The sequence below is a fragment of the Acipenser ruthenus genome, chromosome 37 (assembly GCF_902713425.1).
Source record: "Acipenser ruthenus chromosome 37, fAciRut3.2 maternal haplotype, whole genome shotgun sequence".
NCBI lineage: Eukaryota > Metazoa > Chordata > Actinopteri > Acipenseriformes > Acipenseridae > Acipenser > Acipenser ruthenus.
This window is the reverse complement of record NC_081225.1, coordinates 4,768,715-4,789,234: the sequence shown is the minus strand read 5'-3', so window position 1 is coordinate 4,789,234 and position 20,520 is coordinate 4,768,715. Positions and strand designations below refer to the sequence as shown.

Below are 20,520 nucleotides of genomic sequence, written 5' to 3'. Positions count from 1 at the left end.
GTCTTGTCAGCAGGAAAACGGTCAGCTGATCTTCTGTTGTGATAGCTAAGTGGGTTGAAGTGGTGAGGTGGCATTAAACTAGTAAAACATTTAAAGTATTAATTAAAAAAAGGGATGCTCCGATTAACATATTAATCGGACTGATTTTACAATTTAACGTGCATTACAAGTGCATTCTGGGTATACAGACAAATGCATGCTGCTATTTAGGGAAGCACTGATTTGAAGCGCACTCTCTGTCCCCTGAAGTGGTAGGACACTGTGGTTTTAAGCTCATAACAATCTTATAGTGTCTGTCCTGCATAATACATAAATCTAAAATCATAATTGTTGTTTTGTTTTGTACAAGGATTGCTGATGGTGTGCTATGGATGTATATGCGTATATATATCTGGAATGTTGATCTGTGTTGATTTAAATGATTGCCAAATGTCTGCAAAGTTACCTGTGTGCATTGTAACCAGCTGTGGTAAAATCCAGTGTGGCGTATTTATCCTGACCAATATAATAAACAGTTGATTTAGCAATAAACTTTGGAGTGTTTTTTGTTTCCATCTTTGTGCATTGGTTATCAGGTTCCTAAATGGTTTTAAAAAAGTTCCCTTTTTTTTGATTATTGATTTTTTAAGTATTACTATGCAGAACAACCACTATAAGATCATGGCCTTTATTAAAAATGTGCACGGACTAATTACCAATTAATCAACGAATGCCCATAAAATTAAAATCGAGTGACAGCCCTAATTAAAACATAATAAATAACATTTTGTGGGGGATGGATTCACTTTGGTTGCTTTGTATTCAATTACTGTCATTTTAGTAAGATTTACATTATCATTCCGTCACAGCATGTGTGACAAGATGTGTTAAAATTATTAATGATTTGATCAGACTTCTTAGATTGCTTTTTCTTTATTTACATAGTAACAAAAACAATTATAATCTCAAGCCACCTTGAACATGACTCGATTTGAGGGCAAGGTGGAAAAAAAAACATAATATCAAAATAATTATAGCAGCTTTAAATAAGTGCTTTGTTATGACTCAACTTCTCTGCGACAGTAATGGAAACAAAAAAGGTGCGGTTAGATCCACTATTCCTTTTCATTAAACTAAAGTTTGTTCTTGGATACTTATAATTCAACGTCGTTGCTTCTCTGAGCTTCGTCAGTGTCTGTGTTTGATCTCTCTTTTCAGGGCAACGCGGTCGTCTTGATTTAAAACGGAAGAGTGTTTAAAAAAAAAAAAAAAAGAAAGAAAAAGGACGGTTTCAGTATTCATCCAGCGTGTCTGCCCGCGGGATAGAAAGTCCCCTCTCCTTTAAGGCTTGGAGTTTCAGTTTCTCAGCTTCTTGTTTTGCCTGCTGCTCCACCCTCTGCTCTTCTAGAATCTCCTCGATGGATACTTGCTGTAAAGGCGTGTCACTCTCCTTCTCAAGGTCCTCAAAGCAAACAGAGAACACATCATACAGGCAATAGGGACTGCTATGATACGAGATTCTCTAAATCAAACAATGATACATTTACATAACTAGAAAAACAAAGCATTCTCAGGGGCATTGGACATATCATATTAGATTGAATGGTTTCTAAATATGATATTAAATATATACGTAAAATCTGTATCACTGTCCGAGTTTCCACGCAGTTTAGAAAATCCAAACTCTCTCTCCACTGCCATGACTTGTAACATAAGAAAGTTTACAAACGAGAGGAGGCCATTGAGCCCATCTTGCTCGTTTGGTTGTTAGTAGCTTATTGATCCCAGAATCTCATCAAGCAGCTTCTTGAAGGATCCCAGGGTGTCAGCTTCAACAACATTACTGGGGAGCTGGTTCCAGACCACCACAATTCTCTGTGTATAAAAGGTGTCTCCTATTTTCTGTTCTGAATGCCCCTTTATCTAATCTCCATTTGTGACCCCTAGTCCTTGTTTCTTTTTTCAGGTCAAAGAAGTCCCCTGGGTTGACATTGTCTACACCTTTTAGGATTTTGAATGTTTGAATCAGATTGTCGCGTAGTTTTCTTTGTTCAAGACTGAATAGATTCAATTCTTTTAGCCTGTCTGCATACCACATGCCTTTTAAACCCGGGATAATTCTGGTTGCTCTTCTTTGCACTCTTTCTAGAGCAGCAATATCCTTTTTGTTACGAGGTGACCAGAACTGAACACAATATTCTCGGTGAGGTCTTACTAATGCATTGTAGAGTTTTAACATTACTTCCCTTGATTTAAATTCAACACTTCTCACAATATATCCGAGCATCTTGTTGGACTTTTTTATAGCTTCCCCACATTGTCTAGATGAAGACATTTCTGAGTCAACATAAACTCCTAGGTCTTTTTCATAGTTCCCTTCTTCAATTTCAGTATCTCCCATATGATATTTATAATGCATATTTTTATTGCCTGCATGCAATACTTTACTCTTTTCTCTGTAAAATTTAATTTGCCATGTGTCTGCCCAGTTCTGAATGCTGTCTAGATCATTTTGAATTCTGCTTTGGTTTTTTGGACTCAAGTTTGTTGCAATTGACTAGTCTAGGAGAAAAAAAAAAAAAAAAAAAGAAATCTAAAAACACTTACTATTTCTCCAAGTAGAACAACATTTTCTCCCCTTACAATAAATATTCCTCGAGGGATGTCCCCATACTTTTTGCCTACGTGGATTCGCTCCACCGTCTGATGCAAGACTAAATTAGCTGTAAATGAAAATCAAAATCAGAATTAAAAATAGTTTGGTAATTAAGCTTAACTACAATTACAGAAATCAGAGTAGCTAGTGTACGGCTCCACACAGTCTCTTTCAGGGATCCTGGAACACTCTGTTACGTATCCACTATAGACTGTTCACAACCCATCTTCATTGCCATGGGTAAAGTTGCACAAAAATAGGCTAGCAATTGGTACCCAAGGTTGCATGTGACTTGCAAGTGCTACAACACTTTATATTAGGGATGCACCAAATCCAGGATTCGGATTCAGCCCGAATACCTACTTTTTGAGGAGTGTTCGAATTTGGCCGAATACGTCAATGTGTTTAAATAAGACACAAATCTGGTATTGAATGTAACTGTTGTAGTTAATAACAGGCACACATTTGCTGAACTCTGTCGCAGCTCTCAACTCCCTAAATTAACTTACTGGTGGCGCACACCCTAAACACGTCACGCAGCTGCTGAATGCAAACTGTATACACCCTGTATGCAACAACAAATTCACATCACAAATGAACAATATGCTTTAGTAAATTACATTTTATGTTACTGTAATATGCCAATACAAGTTAAACCATTTGGGAACTGCTGTGTTTTATTAAAATATTTTTAAAACTATTTCGTAGTCTATTTGATATGTATTCTACACACGGTGCATTTAAATCAACGTGGGTTTTACTTCGCTCGGAGATTCAGGTCACTCATCACGGTAAAATTTTGTCCTCCTAACTCTCAGATAGGGTTGTCAACAGGCCCCAGAATCTCGGGACACTAAGGCAGGTCAGGCTTTTTAAACTGCAATGTTTGACATGTAACGTGAGTGTGAATTGCTTGAACAGTTTAGTAAATTTTATCTGGAGAGCCTCGCAAGAATGATTAATCATATTGCTTGATTTTTTATACAGTAAACAGTCTATCAAAATAGTGCAACACCATTATTATAGATAACTTTGCATTCACCTGCACTCTTTCATTTAACCTTGTGGCAGCAGGTAAAGTTTCTGTTTGTTTAATATGTCTTGCTTCACACAGTCCCGCCCTGTCAGAGACTCAGAAAGCCAATCAGCTGCTGTATAGGTCTGATGGAAACAATCCTCACAGGCAGGTGTGTGCTTTTGGTAACAATTAAGTAAAACAATTCAATTAATTTAGCGACAGTTCGCACAATTCACACTCACTTTACTGAATATATTGCAGTTTAGAGAGGTGAGTTACAAAACCTGACCTGCCTTAAAGTGTCCCGAGATTCTGGAGCCTGTTGGCAACCCTACTCTCAGATCAGGTGACACAGGTTGAAACGTCATTAAAGAAAATAGAGGGTTATAGCGAAGATGCAGCTCTCCTTTCTTTCGTTGTGGGGGGAGTGGGCTAGCGGTAAATTGTGTAAGTTTCAAAGTGAAATCTTACTCAGGGATATATTTCCATTCGGTAATAAAAATACTATGAACTAAAAGGCTCAAAACTATAGATTGTGCGTGACCCTTGTTAGTAGCTGCCAGTCTGTTTTTCATTCAACAGTTTTCTTGACAGTTTTTGGAGATTCAGTATTCGGACGACATTTGTCCAATTCCCAAAAACTTGGATTCGGTGCATCCTTACTTTATATTGCTGAAAGGTGTGGTAATGGAAATAGAAACTGAAACCTTTGACTTATCTGTGAAGGTAGTACAGGGTATACAGTTCAGGCAGTGGCAGCCTTAGGTTCACTTGATATTTAATTATCAATCGTTTCCCTCTGCCACTGGGATCAACTTGAAAGCAATTTGAAATCAGATCTGTTCATTTCCATCACCAGCAGATCAAGATCAAATCATTCAATTGGATCTCTTTCAGTGCCAGTTAGTATTGCGGGCTGGCAGAACATCTCTCTCACACTGATAAGAGGAAGTTACTTAATGAGCATCCAATGCAAAAACAGGTTTTAAACCTTTGACAACGAAGAAAAAAAAAAAGAGACAACATACACATTATATATATAAAACATACACATTATATATGTGTGTGTATGTATGTGTATATATATATATAGTGAGTGAACAGAAGAAAAATCTAAATCAAATCCATATTTGGTGTGACCACCCTTTGCCTTCAAAACAGCATCAATTCTTCTAGGTACACTTGCACAAAGTCAGGGAAACAATTATACCAAACAGGTGCTAATGATCATCAATTCAATATGTAGGTTGAAACACAATCATTAACTGAAACAGAAACAGCTGTACAGGAGGAATAAAACTGGGTGAGGAACAGCCAAACTCAGCTAACAAGGTGAGGTTGCTGAAGACCGTTTACTGTCAAAAGTCATACACCATGGCAAGACTGAGCACAGCAACAAGACACAAGGTAGTTATACTGCATCAGCAAGGTCTCTCCCAGGCAGAAATTTCAAGGCAGACAGGGGTTTCCAGATGTGCTGTCCAAGCTCTTTTGAAGAAGCACAAAGAAACGGGCAACGTTGAGGACCGTAGACGCAGTGGTCGGCCAAAGAAACTTACTGCAGCAGATGAAAGACACATCATGCTTACTTCCCTTCGCAATTGGAAGATGTCCAGCAGTGCCATCAGCTCAGAATTGGCAGAAAACAGTGGGACCCTGGTACACCCATCTACTGTCCGGAGAAGTCTGGTCAGAAGTGGCCTTCATGGAAGACTTGCGGCCAAAAAGCCATACCTCCGACGTGGAAACAAGGCCAAGCGACTCAACTATGCACGAAAACACAGGAACTGGGGTGCAGAAAAATGGCAGCAGGTGCTCTGGACTGATGAGTCAAAATGTGAAATATTTGGCTGTAGCAGAAGGCAGTTTGTTCGCCGAAGGGCTGGAGAGCGGTACACGAATGAGTGTCTGCAGGCAATAGTGAAGCATGGTGGAGGTTCTTTGCAAGTTTGGAGCTGCATTTCTGCAAATGGAGTTGGGGATTTGGTCAGAATTAATGGTCTCCTCAATGCTGAGAAGTACAGGCAGATACTTATCCATCATGCAATACCATCAGGGAGGCATCTGATTGGCCCCAAATTTATTCTGCAGCATGACAACGACCCCAAACATACAGCGAAAGTCATTAAGAACTATCTTCAGTGTAAAGAAGAACAAGGAGTCCTGGAAGTGATGGTATGGCCCCCACAGAGCCCTGATCTCAACATCATCGAGTCTGTCTGGGATTACATGAAGACAGAGAAGCAACTGAGGCTGCCTAAATCCACAGAAGAACTGTGGTTAGTTCTGCAAGATGTTTGGGCCAACCTACCTGCCGAGTTCCTTCAAAAACTGTGTGCAAGTGTACCTAGAAGAATTGATGCTGTTTTGAAGGCACACCAAATATTGATTTGATGTAGATTTTTCTTCTGTTCACTCACTGCATTTTGTTAATTGATAAATATAAACTATTAACATGTCTATTTTTGAAAGCATTCTTACTTTACAGCATTTTTTTCACACCTGCCTAAAACTTTTGCACAGTACTGCATATATATATATATATATATATATATATATATATTACACATATATATATATATATATATATATATATACACACACACACACATTATATATATATATATATATTCAATGGCAAAAATGTTGTTAAAGTAACGTTAATGTTTGTTTGCAAATGTCCAAAACGTTAGGAAATTGCAAGTTAAGGTAGCCACGCAGCCTTAACTCTGCACCCTTATGTGTATGTTTCCTGTCACACTTGACATCACATATGACAATGACATCACTAAGCACGTGACAAATTCTCCCGAAGACTGTCCATACGGAAGTCATTGTGATTGGTAACATGTTCAGTAACTGCATTCCCACAATCTTTGCTGTCAGCTCATTATTTCACCAGTGTTCTAAATAAAAGCAATTAACTCAGAATACAGTAGAGCCAATTAATATATTGGAATCCACAACATTGGCTTGGCAAAAGGAGTCACTGCATTTTCTACAGTATTATTATTCATTTTATTTTTGCACTGTTACCCATTCTTCTTTTAAACTTTACAGTTCAGTAAGAATTCTTGCTAACATAATCTTATGGCAGGAAGCCAATTATGACATTGAAATGTTTAGGTACAATTACAGATTTCTGCAGTTGTGGATTGTAATGCTTGGATTTTATGATTCCAAGAAACATAAAACACTGATTTGTGTACCACTGGAGCAGCAGTATACCATATAGTACAACAGAAGATAACTTTAATATTTCACTGGCGACTTCTGAATGAAATTTAATGGAGTATGTTATCTTGCATGTAGGGTTTCACATATTGCATGTCCCATCCATTTTCAGGTACTCATTTCCAAACATCAAATACTCATCACTACATACCTCAACATGAATTACACATTTCTGAGTACATGGAAATCTGTTGTTGGTTAAAGCACATTTCGACAGCAAAGACAATGCAGTTACTGAACATGTTACCAATCACAGTGACTTCCGTATGGACAGTCTTCGGGGAGAATTTGTCATGTGCTTGGTGATGTCACTGATGATGTCATATGTGATGTCAAGTGTGACAGGAAACACACCATAAGGGTGCAGAGTTAAGGTTGCTAACCTTTTGGACATTTGCAAACAAACCTTAACGTTACTTTAACAGAAAGGGAACCAATCTACTCGGAGAAAGGATCCTTCAGGCGGTCGAGAAGCATTTAAACTAGAAAGGAAGGGGGGAGAAAACAAAAAAACAGAAGGGAGAACACATCAAAACAAGGGCAACAACTCAGGTAAGACAACTATTAAATGTATTTATCTTAATGCTAGAAGTCTCAGAAACAAAATATTAGAACTTGAAGCTACTGCACTAACAAGTAACTACGATGTGATAGGTGTTACAGAAACTTGGTTGTCTGAGAGTGATGGACACGAATATAATATTAGTGGGTACACACTATATAGGAAAGACAGGCAGGACAGAAGAGGCGGAGGGTTAGCGCTATACATAAGAAATAGTTTTGAAGCCCAGGTGTTAAATCAGGACAAAGAAAACAATGCAGAATCAATATAGGTCAGAATAATGGACACAAATTCAAAAGGGCATAATAATAGGAGCATGCTATAGACCGCCAAATTCAGACGCTGAGCAAAATAATCCGTTGTACAATGACATTCGAAATGCTTGTAGAAAAGGAGAAGCCATACTAATGGGGGATTTCAATTTCCCCTGTATAAAATGGGAAAACCCGATGGGGGGCACGACGGACGAAACTGAAATGGTGGAAATGACAAATGACTGCTTCCTAACGCAATTTGTCAAGGCACCGACTAGAGGGGAGGCATGCCTTGACTTAGTCTTTTCAAATAATGAAGACAGAATAACTAAAACAGAGGTCAGACAGCCATTGGCAAACTCAGACCACAACATGGTCTCATTTGAAATATTTTTTAAAACCCCAAAAGTAATGACTAAAGCTAAGGTTTACAATTTTAGAAAAGCAAACTACGAAGGTATGAAACAGAGACATAGAAGTAGATTGGAGTAAAATAGAGAAAACATCCACAGAAAAAGGATGGCTGTTTTTTAAAAATGTAGTACTAGAGGCACAAAACAATTACATCCCAAAAGTAGACAAATCTAAATCTAAAACAAAATGGCCAAAATGGTTTAATAGATCAATTAAAAAAAATATTCAGCGAAAAAAGGCACTTTACAGAGCGTTTAAAAGGGACCAAAAACAAAGCACACAGAAAGAGGACTTGGAACTGCAAACACAAGTCAAAAAGGAAGTTAGAAAAGGCCAAGAGAGAGATAGAAATCAATATTGCTAAGGGGGCTAAAACCAATTCCAAAATGTTTTTCCAATATTATAACAGCAAGAGAACATTCAAAGAGGAGGTTAAATGTCTAAGAGACACAAATGGCAAAATCATAGATGAAGAAAAAAAATAGCAAATATATTAAATGATTACTTTTAACAGGTTTTTACAAAGGAGGACACGGACAACATGCCCCACATGCCGACCTGTTCCTAACCAATTTTAAATAACTTTAGCATAACAGAGGCAGAAGTGTTAAAGGGACTAGGTGCTCTTAAAATAAACAAATCCCCTGGGCCAGATGAAATCCTCCCAATAGTACTCAAAGAAATGAAAAGTTATTTACAAACCGCTAACCAAGATCATGCAACAGTCTCTTGACACAGGGGTTGTACCGACAGACTGGAAAATAGCAAACGTAATACCGATCCACAAAAAGGGAGACAAAACCGAACCAGGTAACTACAGACCAATAAGCCTGACTTCTATTATATGTAAACTTATGGAAACTATAATAAGATCCAAAATGGAAAATTACCTATATGGTAACAATATCCTGGGAGACAGCCAGCATGGTTTTAGGAAAGGGAGAGCATGTCTAACTAACCTACTTCACTTTTTGGAGGATGCAACATTGAAAATGGATAACTGCAAAGCATACGACATGGTCTATTTAGATTTCCAGAAAGCTTTTGACAAAATGCCGCATAAAAGATTAATTCACAAACTGAACGCAGTAGGGATTCAAGGAAATGCATGCACATGGATTAGGGAGTGGTTAACAGGTAGAAAACAGAAAGTACTGATTACAGGAGAAACCTCAAAATGGAGTGAGGTAACCAGTGGTGTACCACAGGGGTCAGTATTAGGTCCTCTGCTATTCCTAATCTACATTAATGATTTAGATTCTGGTATAGTAAGCAAACTCGTTAAATTTGCAGACGACAAAAACAGGAGGAGTGGCAAACACTGTTGAAGCAGCAAAGGTCATTCAAAATGATCTAGACAGCATTCAGAATTGGGCAGACACATGGCAAATGACATTTAATAGAGAAAAGTGTAAAGTATTGCATGCGGGCAATAAAAATGTGCATTATAAATATCATATGGGAGATAGTGAAATTTTAGAAGGGAACTATGAAAAAGACCTAGGAGTTTATGTTGACTCAGAAATGTCTTCATCTAGACAATGTGGGGAAGCTATAAAAAAGGCTAACAAGATGCTCGGATATATTGTGAGAAGTGTTGAATTTAAATCAAGGGAAGTAATGTTAAAACTTTACAATGCATTAGTAAGACCTCACCTAGAATATTGTGTTCAGTTCTGGTCACCTCGTTACAAAAAGGATATTGCTGCTCTAGAAAGAGTGCAAAGAAGAGCAACCAGAATTATCCCAGGTTTAAAAGGCATGTCGTATGCAGACCGGCTAAAAGAATTGAATCTATTCAGTCTTGAACAAAGAAGATTACGCGGCGATCTGATTCAAACGTTCAAAATCCTAAAAGGTATAGACAATGTCAACCCGGGGGACTTCTTTGACTTGAAAAAAGAAAAAAGGACCAGGGGTCATAAATGGAGATTAGATAAAGGGGCATTCAGAACAGAAAATAGGAGGCACTTTTTTACACAGAGAATTGTGAGGGTCTGGAACCAACTCCCCAGTAATGTTGTTGAAGCTGACACCCTGGGATCCTTCAAGAAGCTGCTTGATGAGATTCTGGGATCAATAAGCTACTAACAACCAAACGAGGAAGATGGACTGAATGGCCTCCTCTCGTTTGTAAACTTTCTTATGTTCTTATGTTCTTTAACGATGTTTTTGCCATTGAATTTTCATAGTTTTGCAAAAGGCATCTTGGAAAATCAAACAACCAACAAGTATGTAGGATTTGTTTTTTTAAAGCCAGGTTTATTGAGGCAAAATCAAATGTTGTTAATCCCTGCCCCTGAGGCTAGAGGAGGGGGGAAAGCAGACTGTCCCTGGAGGCTGGGTACAGCAATGGCTGCCTTGGAGGCTACAGAGGTGGGGACAGCAACTACTGCCTTGGAGGCTGAAGAGGTGGAAGCAGCAATGGCTGTACGTGAGGCTGGAGAGGTGGGGAAAGCAACGGCTGTACCTGAGGCTGGAGAGGTGGAGACAGCAACGGCTGCCAGAGAGGCTGCAGATATGGCAACAGCAAGGACTGTACCTGAGGTTGGGGAGGTGGGGACAGCAACGGCTCTATCTGAGGCTGGAATGGTGGAGAGAGCAAGGGTGGTACCTGAGGCTGAAGAGCTGGTGACATTATTTGAAAGGTACTGCCGGGGTGCAGTTATTCTTTATGTTGTGTGGCTCTGTCCACTCTCTCTAGAAAAAGATCATGTAAGAATCCTGCAGGTTTTTAGGCAGACGGATGCGTTGTGTGCAATTTAAGGTCTTGATGCCATATTGGATTTGCTGTCGCTTCTTCTCTCTTCTATCTGTCAGGCGCATCTTTCAAGTCTTGTCAGTTCTTACCTGAATTAGATAGGAGATATTTGGATCAACCACCAACGGAAAAAAAGGTTTCTGAAATGTAATAAATAGAATTCTGTATAGTGATTTGGATATCTGAAAATGTATATAATAATCTGTGATGTACTAAGTATATTTTATAGTTTTTTAAAGTTTATTAAAAATGAAATAACAGGTTACATGCATTTCTAAATTGAATTGCCCAAAAGTTTACTCGAAATGTAATAAATAAAATTCTGCACTGTACTGTCTTGACGAGTTGTACACATAAACAATTACAATACGAATATTACTACAGTTTTAATAGTGCAATATTGTAATTTTTTTTAATTTTTTTTTTACCGGCTTTAGACTACTCGCTGCGAGTAGTACTAATTTATTTATGTTCTCAATTCAGGCCGATTGATTATCGTCATCAGTCATGTCTTATACTTTCTAAAAAATATATTGTTATTGACCCATTTCATTAACAAGTTAAATAACTATTTTACTCGTGGATGTTCAACTGCTGTCTGATACATTCTTATTTCAGGGCAATTAAAATAAATATCAAGAAGTTAAAAAAAAAAGTACCTCTAAAGTTGTACACATAAACAATTACAATACGAATATTACTACAGTTGTATTGTCAGTGTATTAATATACTGTATTGTAATTTTTTTTTTTTACTGGCTTTAGACAACTCGCTGCGAGTCGTATTAATTTATTTTATCAATTCAGGCTGATTGATTATCGTCATCAGTCATGTCTTATACTTGACAAAAAAATATATTGTTATTCATGCATTTCATTAACAGAAGTTAAACTTTTTATTTTACTCATGGATGTTCTACTGCTGTCTGATACATCCTTATTTCAGGGGTTTCTTAAATCAACACAAATGATTAATAGCTTTTACCCACTGTGGCAATGCGCCCCGCCCCTGTGTGCATTTGTGTGTTATGTGTTGCGTGCATGTGTTAATGTTGGTGTATAGATTGGTACACGGGATATAAACGGGTCTGTGTTTCACGTGTGATTTAAAGATGTAGATTTATATTTAGGCACGAGGAAATCACTTCACGTGCTGGTTAAATGTAATATGTGAGCACGGGGTTGCACGTAATGAATTCACGTGCTGGGATTCAAGTGAATAATGAATTAGTAATTGAATCCCAGCACAACAGTATATATAGAGACACATAGCTCTCACTCGGGGTTGGGTGTTCGGTGAGTGGAGAACGGGATTGGAGACGGAGGTATTTGTGGAAAGTAAGAATAGTTAAATCTGCTCACTGTGTTTTGTTCGTCTGTCTGTGCACTGTCTAGTCCGTTTTGTTTGTCTATTTATTTTGGCGCAAGTGCCGTGTCCTGTGTTTTTGTTTCAAACTGTTTATTTTCTGTGCTGTTTATTAAATGCTGAGCGAAAGCATTCGCTCAGCTCCACCAAACCACAAGTCTCTGTCTGTTTATTTCCTGCTTCTGGTCTGACGCCACCCACTCCGGCCGTCTTTGTGACACCCACCTGTCAGTAAATTACTTTGTGTTGTGAAGAAGGTCTTTCATGAAAAACATTCTGTAGCAGCTGAAGAACAACTTCGTAGACCAGCACGCACTGTTAATTTAAAAAATCTCAGTATTCCTTTGGCAGCGATATACAGTAAGAACATAAGAAAGTTTATAAAACGAGAGGAGGCCGTTCCGCCCATCTTGCTCGTTTGGTTGTTAGTAGCTTACTGATCCCAGAATCTCATCAAGCAGCTTCTTGAAGGATCCCATGGTGTCAGCTTCAACAACATTATTATACCATTGTCTATACCTTTTAGGATTTTGAATGCTTGAATCAGATCACCGCGTAGTCTTCTTTGTTCAAGACTGAATAGATTCAATTCTTTTAGCCTGTCTGCATACGACATGCCTTTTAAACCCGGGATAATTCTGGTTGCTCTTCTTTGCACTCTTTCTACAGCAGCAATATCCTTTTTGTAACGAGGTGACCAGAACTGAGCACAATATTCTAGGTGAGGTCTTACTAATGCATTGTAAAGTTTTAACATTACTTCCCTTGATTTAAATTCAACACTTCTCACAATATATCTGAGCATCTTGATGGCCTTTTTTATAGCTTCCCCACATTGTCTAGAAGACATTTCTGAGTCAACATAAACTGGAAATGACAAATGACTGCTTCCTAACGCAATTTGTCAAGGCACCGACTAGAGGGGAGGCATGCCTTGACTTAGTCTTTTCAAATAATGAAGACAGAATAACTAAAACAGAGGTCAGACAGCCATTGGCAAACTCAGACCACAACATGGTCTCATTTGAAATATTTTTTAAAACCCCAAAAGTAATGACTAAAGCTAAGGTTTACAATTTTAGAAAAGCAAACTACGAAGGTATGAAACAGAGACATAGAAGTAGATTGGAGTAAAATAGAGAAAACATCCACAGAAAAAGGATGGCTGTTTTTTAAAAATGTAGTACTAGAGGCACAAAACAATTACATCCCAAAAGTAGACAAATCTAAATCTAAAACAAAATGGCCAAAATGGTTTACTAGATCAATTTAAAAAAATATTCAGCGAAAAAAGGCACTTTACAGAGCGTTTAAAAGGGACCAAAAACAAAGCACACAGAAAGAGGACTTGGAACTGCAAACACAAGTCAAAAAGGAAGTTAGAAAAGGCCAAGAGAGAGATAGAAATCAATATTGCTAAGGGGGCTAAAACCAATTCCAAAATGTTTTTCCAATATTATAACAGCAAGAGAACATTCAAAGAGGAGGTTAAATGTCTAAGAGACACAAATGGCAAAATCATAGATGAAGAAAAAAAATAGCAAATATATTAAATGATTACTTTTAACAGGTTTTTACAAAGGAGGACACGGACAACATGCCCCACATGTCGACCTGTTCCTAACCAATTTTAAATAACTTTAGCATAACAGAGGCAGAAGTGTTAAAGGGACTAGGCGCTCTTAAAATAAACAAATCCCCTGGGCCAGATGAAATCCTCCCAATAGTACTCAAAGAAATGAAAAGTTATTTACAAACCGCTAACCAAGATCATGCAACAGTCTCTTGACACAGGGGTTGTACCGACAGACTGGAAAATAGCAAACGTAATACCGATCCACAAAAAGGGAGACAAAACCGAACCAGGTAACTACAGACCAATAAGCCTGACTTCTATTATATGTAAACTTATGGAAACTATAATAAGATCCAAAATGGAAAATTACCTATATGGTAACAATATCCTGGGAGACAGCCAGCATGGTTTTAGGAAAGGGAGAGCATGTCTAACTAACCTACTTCATGAGGTCTTTTTCATAGGTCCCTTCTTTGATTTCAGTATCTCCCATATGATATTTATAATGCATATTTTTATTGCATGCATGCAATACTTTACACTTTTCTCTATTAAATGTCATTTGCCATGTGCCTGCCCAGTTCTGAATGCTGTCTAGATCATTTTGAATGACCTTTGCTGCTGCAACAGTGTTTGCCACTCCTCCTATTTTTGTGTCGTCTGCAAATTTAACAAGTTTGCTTACTATACCAGAATCTAAATCTTTAATATAGATTAGGAATAGCAGAGGACCTAATACTGATCCCTGTGGTACACCACTGGTTACCTCGCTCCATTTTGAGGTTTCTCCTCTAATGAGTACTTTCTGTTTTCTAACCACTCCCTAATCCATGTGCATGCATTTCCTTGAATCCCTACTGCGTTCAATTTGAGAATTAATCTTTTATGCAGGACTTTGTCAAAAGCTTTCTGGAAATCTAAATAAACCATGTCGTATGCTTTGTAATTATCCATTGATTTCAGACCGTTATCTTTTTTGGTTCAATTTCGGTAAAACCAGGACCCCGCCCTGGTATATAGATATATATATATATCTATATATAGATATAGATATATATATATATATATATATATATATATTGTTAATGTCTGCGCAGTTCTGTTTAAAGTCGATATATATATATATATATATATATATATATATATTATATATATATATATATACACACACATATCTATATATACATATCTATCTATATATATATCTACATATCTATCTATATATATATCTATCTATATATATATATATATATATATATATATATATATATATATACATACTGTATATATATATATATATATATAATCTATCTATCTATCTATCTATACACACATACATATTTCACGACTGCGATTTAAAGTCATGGATTTAGATATATACAGTTGTAGTCAAAAGTTTACATACCCCAATGGAAATGTATAATTTCTAGACATTTCTCAAAAACAAATTATAGGAACCGTAATAGGAAAGTGTAATCAATCAAACTGCAGAGTCTGTATTATCTGATCTAAGCTCCACGTCTGGTTATATATATAAAGGCTGTAAATATATTATAATCTATTATACTATATAACTGAGGTGGTTTGTGAATATATAAACGGCAATTATATAAAAACATGATACATACAGGTGACCTTTCACTTGTGTAATGTCCAGTTATAGATTGTGGACTGCAGGTGGAACCGGCTGTAGCCCCGGTTAGAGTACTGGAACGAGATGAGGCATTACTTTTTCCATCTTATTACTTTTCCATTTACGCAGTTGTGGATTTGCATGCCAGCAGTAAGAGGAGTGGAGTCCTGCAATTACCGCTGGTACCAAGGAGGCTCTCTCAGTCATATATGTACCTTCCTTACAATCACTTTTGTGAAGACAAACTACTTCTGTAAATTCAAACAGTCCACTTGCAGTCTGCTAACTCACACCACAAGTCAATCTCACTGTGCTGTACTTACATACCAAACTGATCTATGCTTCTCAAAAAGCCAATTAGCGTTCTTCCATCTCGGAGAAGTACCAGGTGTTTTTCTAAAAGAAAAAAATAAACAAACCTGATAATACTGGGGCAGAGGGTTGTGTCACATGCAAATGAATCAAGCTTTTATTCCATGCGATATTTTTGAGGAGAAATACATTTTGCAAGGATAGAACAATAAAATCTATTTACAGTCAGCACTCACATACCCGACCTTGTAAAATTTTGACTTCAGTGATGGTAAAAAAAAGCGTGATGCATATCTGATTATTTCATTTTGGCCCGTTTCAACCCTTGTTCTTTTCAGGGAACACAAAAAAGATACCAATGTCAAAAATACATAGCTGAAAGGACTGTGTTTTAAAATAAGTCTGCTTCCATTTATATGCACTGTGGTTGTTTTTAGGTACAGTACTATATTTACAGAAGTATTTTAATTCAGAACAATATGATTCTGAAAATATCACTTGTCAAAACATGTGCGCTGTATTATAGTACATCCTTTTAAATCTGGTTTAATGTTATAAAGTGGTACATCGTCAGAATGTGGTACGTGTACCAAAACTTGACCTGTGTAACGTCAGAACGCGACACATTGTCAACTGAAAGTGCCAAGCTATCAGATTTTGCTACATGTGCAATCAATTGCGATCTGATGGGTGTTTTCCTACTGTCAAACAGAGGTACATTTACCATTAATTATACATTCTTTTTTGCAAACTTACACTGGAAACAGACAATCACTTTTTCTAAAAAAGAAAAAAAATTCACAATGAACAAGACAAAATCCACAAAGTTGCACAAGTAAAAAAATATACAAGACCCAATGTATTGCATATGAGAAATGTGTATACTATTTTCTTAATGGTGGAAAAATATGCTAAATTACATTAACAATGACTGGAAAATATGCTAAATAAAATTGAAAAAGATGTAAAAGACAGAAAACAGCATCACGTACCAGATTTGAATGGGCACTTCCCTACTTTCTTAGCGGAAGTTAGGCATTGTTTAGGCATGTACGAGCAAGCGCAGTGCGCTGCGTACCACTTTTTACCACATACCTGAAAATAACACTACACCGATACGTATTGTAGCCATATGTAAAATTCCCCATTAATGACCCAACAGCAAAAGTAAATCAAAATGTCACCCATGCACAGAACTGCGTAAAATGTAATAACTGCGTAAAATGTAAAAGGCAATGTAATTTATCTATAATATATATATATAATATACAGTTTTCGGAATTAAACAGTACCCAAAGTCAGTATTCAAAATTGCAGAATATAGTGCTCATTAAGGCCTTAATTACAGTTCACTTGCAAATGAAAATGCACAAAAGCAACTAAGGATCACAGATTATTATTTTTTTTTTAATTACATCACAGTATCCAAAACTGTTTAATGATTCCCTGTTTTACATTATAGTAGTTGCTCGTTGACTTTGTTGTCGCTGCATTTCATCATGTGAAACTGCAGGAAGTGCTGTGTAACTGCACAACATGCGCATGCGAGAAAAAATAAAATAAAAACGCGGGCTGGGACGAATAATCAAATAAATTCTAACATTGATGGGCTTTATATCAGAAAACTGGAGCCGGAGTCGGAAATCATGCATGACGGGTAAGTGGATTAATTTGTTACATACACTACCGGTCAAAAGTTTTAGAACACCTCCATTTTTCCATTTTTTTTATTGAAATTTACGCAGTTTAATGTCTCAATGTACTCTGAAATTAAAGCATAGAACAAATAAACAATTGGAGATAAAAAAGAAATCATGGAATCGTTTTGTTTAACAAAATTTAATCTAAATTTTTGACTCAAAGTAGCCACCTTTTGCAGATATAACAGCCGAACACACTCGTGGCATTCTTTCTACAATGGAAATCAAATATTGTTCGGAAAGTTCTTCCCAACACTGTTGCAGAAGTTCCCACAAATGTGTTGCACTTGTAGGTTGCTTTGCTTTCACCCTTCTGTCCAGTTCATCCCAAACCAGCTCGATGGGGTTTAAATCTGGAGACACTGCTGGCCATTCCATGATTTGAAGCCTACCGTCTTGTTCTTTTCTTCTAAGGTAGTTCTGACATAGCCTGGAGGTATGTTTTGGGTCATTATCTTGCTGTAGGATGAACCCCTGACCAACTAGGCGTATACCAAAGGGTATTACATGGCGCTGCAAAATGCTGTGGTAGCAGTTTTGGTTCAGGGTGCCACTCACTCTGTGCAAGTCGCCGACTCTGGATCCAGCAAAAGAGCCCCAGACCATCACGCTTCCTCCTCCATGTTTGACCGTCAGTGTCACACACCGAGGAACCATCCTTTCGCCTATTCGACGGCGTACAAAAACCCTGCGTGATGAACCGAAGATTTCAAATTTTGATTCATCGGTCCATAAGACCTTCTTCCAGTCTTCAGTAGTCCACTGGCGGTGCTTCATGGCCCAGGCAAGCCTCTTTTTCTTATTTTGCCATCTTAGCAATGGCTTTCTTACTGCCACTCGACCTGTCAAACCTGCACACAGTTGAAACTGAGACTTGCTTACTTCGACCAGTGTTAAGCTGTGCTTGAAGCTGTTGTCCTGTGAGCCGCCTATCACGCAAGCTGTTGACTCTCAGAAACTTGTCTTCTGATTCTGTTGTGGCTTTGGGTCTGCCAGACCTCTTCCTGTCAGAGTTTCCTCCAGTTTCCAAGTGCCTTTGATGGTGTAGGAAACTGTACTCGCTGACACCTTGGCTTTCTTTGCAATTTCTCTAAAGGAAAGACCTACACTTTTAAGGGTTATAATGGTCTGTCTGTCTGTCTTCCTTTGTTAATTGCCTTTTTCTCGCCATTATGAGAGCAATATACTACTTCCTGCAGTACAATACTGTCCAAATAATGCTTAAGAGGGTGTAGTAACACAGTCTGTTCCAACACTGCTTTTATACAGACAGAGGGTTTGTAAGTAATCAACAAAAGTTGGGACACCTGTAGGAATTGTTAGCATCAACTTTCAAGGCTTAATTTACTTCCATTGCTGCAGAACAGCTGTAAGTTGTTAACCCATTACTTGTTCCCTGAAAAAGGCCTTTTTGTATAACTCTGAAATGTACATTATTTTTCAGTTTTTGGTAACCTAAACTTTTTTTTTTAACCTCTGGCAGTTTACCGCTTACCTTTGTACCATTTCAGGTTATTCACTGGACTTAAATTTCAATAAAAACTAGAAAAATGGTGGTGTTCTAAAACTTTTGACCGGTAGTATATATCATGGGAATAGATTTGTTTCTTAATACAAGGACTAAACGTGACTGCCGTATATCTGAGTGCTGACTATTTGAATAATGGTAGGGACATTTAAAAAAAAAAATGCACACAAAGGCACTTCAAGAACGTAGGTTACTTTTGACAGCAGGATAACCCCACAAAAATGTTTAAGCTGTATCCTGCCTGTAAATCAGTTTTAGCATATGAGAGACGCTTAATTGATCTGTTTTGTATGAATAAAATTACATTTAATAAAATAATATAAACATACATGTTCACTTCAAACCGAGAATTTTACCACCATTTTAAAGCTTGTTCCAATAAAAAAAATTATGAATTGATTTAAGTAATTACTGTAAGGAATCCAGCAACCCCACTGCCCACCTGAGCTGAAATGACCCTTTCAATCAAACTACATGCCCTACTTTCATTGTGCTCTTGCACTTCGCTATACTTTTACTTGGAGAACATTTTATAAGGGTTGTTACTCAGCGGTGGTTTGGAAAAGTACTAAATGCGGTTAGGACCCTCGAGATTAGGGTCAATTAAGAATTTGGGTACTAAACAAAATTCCTGCCTTAGTCAGCGAAAGCTTGCCAAACTCTGAAATCAAACGTCCCCACATTACATGTGATATTTACTACAATATACATGTAATAATATTAATGTATACTTATGGTACGGGTCAACGTTTTTAGGTTTAACTAGTAGAAAATACAAATTACTTGTTTTGGGGAATTTTATGAAATACACTTATTCGTAAACCCCGACATTATATAAAAAGAATAAATATTAAACATTGGATTCAACTGCAAAAACAGTTTTTATACAGTATACACACACATACACATATATATATACATATACATATATATATATATATATAACATGTTCTTAGGCTTGCTGAAACAAGTATTATTTTAAATACAAACAAAAAAGTTTAGCGCTTATTCCACTTCAATGACCGAACGACTGAGACCAACCATGCTGTGTGTATACATGTTAACGGACCACTTATTACTTACTATCGATATCCTCAATGAGGCTAGCTGTCCCCGGCATGTAATTCATTCTGTAAAGAGGAGTGCAGATATTTCTTATATTTATTTATGTCTTTAAACAGTTTCAGGCCACGAACCATTCAAACTGTGTATCTCTCTGACAGGAAGTTCTGCCTTCAATGCACAGCGACACTTCCTCTTCAATTTAACCCACTCGTGTCACCACTGCTAAACAACCCTTTAGTGTGCTGCGTTATGGGTGCAAACATACCGAAGATGTGGTTTAGTTAGAGAAAGTGTATTATATACAACACTGGAACTGTAGTCCTATTCCTTAGTTTCATTACTAACTAATAAATGGTTATTAGCAGTCACGCTAGTAAATGTGAAATAAATGCCCTGATTGTTAAATGATGGAACACAAACTATTGTACATACACCTGAAGATTTAGGCCATCGTGAATTAAAC

The 20,520-nt window shown here is 37.3% G+C and overlaps 1 protein-coding gene across 2 annotated transcripts; it reads right to left on the bottom strand.

Moving 5' to 3' along the window:
* Window positions 1-1,216: 1,216 nt before the first annotated feature.
* On the bottom strand, window positions 1,217-20,271 carry LOC117397800 (U6 snRNA-associated Sm-like protein LSm1). 2 transcript variants are annotated; one of them, XM_033996668.3, is made up of 4 exons: window positions 20,076-20,270; window positions 15,780-15,848; window positions 2,587-2,702; window positions 1,217-1,441 (listed from the first exon to the last, which is right to left on the bottom strand). In XM_033996668.3, the coding sequence occupies exons 1-4, from the start codon at window positions 20,119-20,121 to the stop codon at window positions 1,271-1,273; spliced, it is 402 nt and encodes a 133-aa protein (XP_033852559.1). In that variant the 5' UTR covers window positions 20,122-20,270; the 3' UTR covers window positions 1,217-1,270. The 2 variants fall into 2 exon arrangements, with proteins under 2 accessions (XP_033852559.1, XP_033852560.1); XM_033996669.3 differs by lacking the exon at window positions 15,780-15,848 and having other exon boundaries at window positions 20,076-20,271.
* Window positions 20,272-20,520: the final 249 nt, after the last annotated feature.